The following is a 7,180-nucleotide window of genomic DNA, read 5'->3' as shown; positions in this document are numbered from 1 at the left end:
TGTGATATATGTAGTGATATACATTAAAGTGATTTTAAAGGAATCCTTAGTAATAGAATAATTTTACAAATATCATTTCTTCTGTGTGAATAATGTCAGCTATATTCAGGATGAAAACAAAATATTGTGCAGTTCTCATGTTTTACTAGCACTGATAATGATTTTATATACATTAAGATTACAGGAGTGCATATTATTCAATGAATGAATATTCGACAACGGAATGTGATTGAATAAATACTATACTAGTTTTATCAACTATGCTTATTCTGATCAAATCATATTTTTTCACATGTGTTCTGTTTGATTATATCGATTACAATATCAAAGATTATAGAGAAGAAAGTCCCATAATTAATCATAGATGCTTTAACATGAAAATTAGCACCCAAAAACTCGCAACCACATAAACCTTTGTTTTATTTATTTCTATTTGCCTGCTTTTCGTTATTTGTTTATGGTTTTCCACTGTGCACTGAATAATTTTGTCAGTTTTTGAAAAGAGTACAAGATCATTATAAAAGTGACATGATATACATTACCTTATGTTTCTTAATTATTGTTAATAATGAATGGCAAATGTATTGGTCTTTTTTCTTTGTTATTATCCTTCTCTGTTATTTATTTTTAATAGCGTTGTTAACATTAATTTAGAATCGTGTACAGCAAGACTGTAATATGTTGAGTTTTGGAGTGATTTTCTTCAGAACAAGAAATGAGCTGCCCTTTCCTCACAAAAAAAAAAAAAAAACATATAAAATAAAAAAAAATAGCATGAAAACCAGACTAAAAGTGTTAATGTCTTGCACAGTGTTTTAATATTCTATAGTTCCATTTAGAAGTAGTTATTAGTTTAGCTTTCTAGTCTGAAATGGCATAGTAATAGAGTTTAAGGAAACAGTATTTCTAATTTTCTTGGTAGAGAACTTTCAGTAGTGGTTTATAGCATATAACTTTTGAATGTACAGTAAAATACACTTCTATGGTTTACTTCCTTTATAGTGTAATACAAAACAGCTACTGTTCAGTAACCACACAAATGCACAACTAAAAAAAATTACAACATATAGTATTAGCTATATATTAAGTTACATACTTCCTTTCATTACCTCTATAGATGGAAAAATTTAGAGACAGCAGTAAATGACAGATGGCGACAAGTGGCCAGCAGATCCAGAGAGGTCACACCACTCACCCCTGCCCAGTTGGCATCTTCAGTGTCACCACCATGGGAGAGGGCTACTACTAGTAATAAAGTGCCTTATTACATCAAGTAAGTATACTTTTTGTTCTGAAATTGTAATTTATCAAAGAGCTTTGTGGATGGATATAGTCATTATTACATCAGTACTGCAAAATTTCACCGTATATGAATTATATATATATATATATATATATATATATATATATATATATATATATATATATATATATATATATATATACTGTATATATAAATATATATATATACATATATATATATATATATATATATATATATATATATAATTTTTAAAAAATGTAACCTGCTTTCTTTATTGTGTTATATATATGTATACACACACACACACACACACACACACATATATATATATATATATATATATATATATATATATATATATATATATATATATATATATATATATATATATATATATATATATATGAGTGTGTATGTGTGTGTGTATAAAATTTAAAAAGATTGTGACATGCTGTCTCTTTTTGTAGTCATGATCAGGAAAGCACCCACTGGGATCATCCAATCATGATGGACTTACTAGACTCTATGAATGAATTCAACCATATCAAGTTCTCTGCCTACAGAACAGCCACAAAACTTAGAATATTACAAAAGAAGCTGTCATGTAAGTAGCACTACCTTTTAGTGAATTACAATCTACTGTGTTTAGTGTGTTATGTGTAATATGTAATACTGTGTTTGTAAATTTTACTAATTGTTTTTTGGCTAATAAGTTTTATATGAAATTCTGTACTGTATTTAAAGATATTGAAAGTATTATATGTCAAATTAATTGGCTAAAAAATATACACTTATGTCAGATGTGATATTTTCTTTCGTAACATTGAAGTATAGTTGCGTAAGGTAACTTTATATTGTGTTTTCATATTGAGTAATTTTTCTTCCTTTCTGATTCTAGTGGATCTTGCCAAACTACAAATGGCAACGGATGTATTTGATGAGCATGGTCTCAGGGGACAAAATGACCGCCTAATTGATGTAGGTGATATGATCGTGGTTTTGTCAGCTTTATATGCAAATATATCTGCTGATCATCCAGAAGTTAATACCACTCTTGCCATAGACCTTTGCCTCAATTGGCTTTTAAATGTGTATGACAGCCAAAGGACGGGACAGATGAGAGTTCTTTCTTTCAAGATTGGTCTTGTATGCCTTTGCTGTGGTCATTTGGAAGAAAAATACAGATGTAAGTAGGGTGAATTTATATCCAATTACAAACTTTATTCAGTGGCTTAATTTTTTAGTTATTGCTCTGTTGTTCTATAATAATACCTTTTTATCTTCCTTATTTCCAAATTAAAAATAACTTGACCCATCTTTAATTTTTACAGACATGTTTCGTCTAATCGCTGACCCGAACCGCTTAGTTGATCAGAGGAAATTGGGGTTGTTGTTACATGACTGTGTACAAGTTCCTCGCCAGTTGGGGGAGGTTGCGGCATTTGGTGGATCGAACATTGAACCATCAGTTCGTAGTTGTTTCACAAAAGCAGGAAAAGACAGAGAAACCATTGAGGTATGTGACTGGAATTCTTATGATATATATATACAGTGAGCCAATATTGTATTCAGTGTTGCTAAAAGTTTTTGATCTGATTTTAGTTATACAGTATTAGTCTCTTTTTACACCTGAAACATTTCAGTAATGATTTTTTGCATTTATTTATAGTTAAGTTTAAAATATTCAAGTCGCAACGGCTATTGTAATTGAAAAATATAAAGTAGTTAATGATGTTTCTAATTTTATTTGTTATTTGTATATATTTCCATGATATTTCCCTGTACTATACAGTGCAGGTACTTGTTATGGAGACAACCTTTGAAACTATTGAAGTGGTCTGATTTTAGATGTTGGGAACATTTATGTCCGAAACAAATTTTATTTTGAAAGTACAGTACATTATATCTAAGTCTAATTTTTGCAGGCTGTGCATTTCTTGGCATGGGTACAACAAGAACCTCAGTCACTGGTATGGTTAGCTGTTTTGCATCGTGTTGCAGCCTCAGAAAACATTCAGCATCAGGTAAGTCAAAACAGTACTTTATTGGTATAGTTTTGTCATTTGTCTCATCTCTGCATTTGATTTTACATCAGCTTTTAACAAGTGCTTCTGTCAGTGTTTGATATTTCCAAGATAGTTTTGTCCATAGAAATGAATTTGAGTTTTTATCTTAAATTACATTGTCGATAAAATTCCAAAATTGAGAAAAGAAATTGAGCCATCAAATATTTGTGAAAAGATTTGTCAAAATAGGAATTTGCACAGGTCCTGCATGTCATGGCAAGGCAGATTGATGAAAAGATTTTGGAAAGCAATTCATTAAGTTTGATACTTGTTGAATAGTTATACACAGAATCTTTATTCTTAAAATCTTTTTTTCTTTTTTAGGTCAAATGCAATATCTGCAAGGCATATCCTATTGTAGGCTTACGGTACCGTTGCCTCAAGTGCCTCAGCTTTGACATGTGTCAGCGGTGTTTCTTTGATGGAAGAAGTGGCAAGAGTCATAAGATCACTCACCCCATGCATGAGTACTGTACAGCTGTAAGTACAGTACAGGATTTTACGTTACAGTAATTTAGTACTTTGGTTTAGTGATTTATTCTTTGAGCTGCTAATGGATATCTAAAGATATAAAGAAATTGAAAGGTTAAGTGTAAAATTGACTGTAAATTTATATTACATAAGGTATTTGTACTTATAAGAGGCCTTTTACCCAAACAGCTTTTATGGGATTTATTTAACTGTTATCAAGTTGTGGAATAGTTTTTGTGTTCTGAGTAATCAATGAGTTTGTTGTAGCTTAAGTAATGTCTTAATTCTTGTTTTTATAGACAACTGCAGGTGAAGATGTGAAAGACTTCACAAAAGCCCTCAAAAACAAATTCAAGTCAAAGCGATCTTTACAAAAGCATACCAAAAAGGGGTACTTGCCAGTACAGACTGTGTTAGAGGTAAGGATTATCAACTGTCATGCTAGCTTACAGCAGGCAATTTGTCTTTTATTTCAAGGCAAGCAAATTGTCTTTTATTTTTAGTTTATGACAAAAAAATTGTCATTTTCTTTTCCTCTGGTAGTCTCATTTGTATTTTTTTATGATAAAATTAGATTCCTATGTTATCATTAAGCACCATTTATATTTTCAATAACTTTAGGGTCATAACTTTAATGTATAGTAGATCTATCTAAAATTTTTGCTCATTTGTAGTACAAAATGAAGAAAAAAAACTTGATATGATATATTTTCTGTAAATAAATTTTCAGTTTTTTATGTACTTTTCCCTGATGTGTAGAAAGTACTTTTAACCTTAAATGCATTACAAAATGTTTTCCCCCATAGGGTGATCCATTAGAATCCCCTTCACCATCTCCTCAACACAATGTTACAAGTCAAGACATGCATTCGCGACTTGAGTTATATGCCTCACGCTTAGCAGAAGTTGAACTTAGAACAAACTCCAACTCCACCCCGGACAGGTAAAGGACTAAATACTTGTATTTGACCTAATGATATTGTCTTCGCTACAGGAAACAGAAAAATTGACTAAATACACTAATGATAGAAGGATTTCTCTATCATTACTGGCAGCCCATTCAGTTTTTCTACGCTGATTATTCTGTAGTGTTTGTACTAAACTTGTATAAATCATTTGACACCTACATAAAATATACCTCTATCCACTACAGATTGATTTAGTATTGTATAGTAAACAGTTTTATCTTTGTATGGTAATTTTAGTTTTTTCTTTAAGATGGGCAATTTTATCACTACTAAATCATACAGTAGCACAAAATACTGTCGATTATGTGTCCTTACATTTGAAAAATATTGATGTGATAAATCTATATACAGAATATATTTTTTTATCTAAATAATATCTTAAAAGTTAAAAGTACATTTTTCAATAAGCAACAATGTATAGTATGCTTATTTTGGTTATTTTATTAAATGCTTGATCATAGAGAAAAACTTTAGACAATTCTATACATTACTCTAGTGCCATATGCACCAGAAGTATTGGAGGGTGATTTTTAGGATTTCAGTGACTTTAATTATATTTACTTTCAGTGAGGATGAACATGGATTAATTGCCCAGTACTGCCAGTCATTGAGTTCCTCTGATGCTCCACTGCCAGTGCCACGCTCACCTCTACAGATCATGGCTGCAGTAGATGCAGATCAAAAAGATGAGCTAGAACAAATGATAAGGTTAGTACATTATCATTTCTTTACACTTTGAAAGAATAAAATACCATGAAAATTGATAAAATCCTGAAGTGTAAAAATTGAATATACCTTATGGTAAATGTTTGTGTTATTAGTTGAAATACGGTATCTGTTGTTTTAATTCACAGAGCCCTTGAAGAAGAAAATAGTGTACTTCAGGCTGAATATGATCGACTGAAGAGTCAACAAACAGTAGGTTCTCCACCTGATGATGGTCTTGCTGGTCAGCGCTCTGAAGCAGACATGCTTGCTGAAGCAAAGCTTCTTAGGCAGCATAAAGGTCGTCTGGAAGCTCGTATGGGCATATTAGAGGAACATAATCGACAATTGGAAGCTCAGTTACATCGACTTAGGCAGCTTTTAGGAGAGGTCAGTTCATTTAAAAAAAAAATAGAATTAAGAAATAATAATGGTAAAGTCCATAAAAACTTCATAAACAAGAAAAATCTTACAAAGAAAGTTGATAAAGAAATATCCAAAATATTTCCAAAAAGTGGAAAACAAACAAAAAGGTTCTCAAACTAAAATAATAGCTAATTTATAGGCTTAAAGACTTGGAGGAGATTATTGCTCTTTAAAAGCATTCAACCATTTCCCTTATACAAAATACCAAATAGCTTTTGTCTGTCCCTTCCTCTATTAGAAATTGACTATAAAAAATTTTTACCAATGACCCATGCCCAATTTTTTTCAGACATGCCTAGTTTAAAAATACTGTTCATTGAATATGCACCTTCACATTTTAAGCTGCGAGTGAGGGCTTGGTCTCAATTTGTATAATCTGACATTACTAATGTCTTACTAACAAGTCCCAACTGATACCTTTGGAGGAGTACAAAGTTTACCTAAATAACTATTCAGGCAATCTATTATTAGAGGTGTTGTAGAGAGCAAACAATATTTTTATAGAAAAAAAGTTCATTGCAAACCATTAATCTAAGTACAAAGGACCTCCTCCTTTTCCCATACTCTCTTCATATATTTTATTTGCACCTGGAGTGAGAAGTTCATCATATGAGTATGAGCATGTGCAGAAAGTAACTTTCAATCTTGAAAACTTTTTGAGTTGGAACAACTAGAACCTGTTACAAAGAAGGAAGGCAATATCAGTATATACAGTAGTATAATTGTTGGGTTGTATTAAAATATATTGAAACAAATTATTAGTAGTAGTAACCTTTGTTATATAATACTGTTCAATTCATCTAATCAATTATAATACCTGTACCAGGATATTCCATATTGAGAGTAACTTGTGTTTCTATTATTTTTTATCAGTTTTTATTAAAGTAGTTGGAAGAGGATTTGCTTTTTTCCATTTTCAGTAACAAATATAAACATTTTATTATCCTTGCATACATAACTTTGGAATGCATTGAAAGGTGTATGGTACATTCTTTTATAAAGAACCTGTACTGTATAGGCTTTAATTTTTTTTTACTTTTACAGCCTGGTGTTAGTTCTCCAAATAAATCTGGAACACTTCAAACCAAGTCAGTTACAGCTAGTCAGCTAGCCATGGATTCTCCTGCCAAGCTTAATGGACACTCGACACAAGGTAAGAGAATAATTTAGATTTGAATTATGAACTAGGAAATTCATCTACAGTATATCGATATTTGTAGAAATAAATACCGTCAGTGCAAAACATATAGTTCAGGGGTGGTTGGATTAAATCTTGAGTT

General features: G+C 31.0%; 1 protein-coding gene across 1 annotated transcript in view; it reads left to right on the top strand.

Moving 5' to 3' along the window:
* The window catches only part of LOC137634907 (uncharacterized), a 95,260-nt gene that overhangs the window by 69,455 nt on the left and 18,625 nt on the right, over positions 1-7,180 (top strand). The window contains 11 exon segments of the mRNA XM_068367454.1: positions 1,118-1,273; positions 1,732-1,868; positions 2,163-2,450; positions 2,596-2,780; positions 3,190-3,288; positions 3,655-3,810; positions 4,101-4,220; positions 4,608-4,744; positions 5,337-5,477; positions 5,624-5,864; positions 6,945-7,053. Coding sequence (XP_068223555.1) covers positions 1,118-1,273; positions 1,732-1,868; positions 2,163-2,450; positions 2,596-2,780; positions 3,190-3,288; positions 3,655-3,810; positions 4,101-4,220; positions 4,608-4,744; positions 5,337-5,477; positions 5,624-5,864; positions 6,945-7,053 — 1,769 coding nt within the window.

This window comes from Palaemon carinicauda, chromosome 45, assembly GCF_036898095.1.
Source record: "Palaemon carinicauda isolate YSFRI2023 chromosome 45, ASM3689809v2, whole genome shotgun sequence".
Lineage (NCBI taxonomy): Eukaryota > Metazoa > Arthropoda > Malacostraca > Decapoda > Palaemonidae > Palaemon > Palaemon carinicauda.
This window is presented reverse-complemented; position numbering and strand designations above follow the sequence as displayed.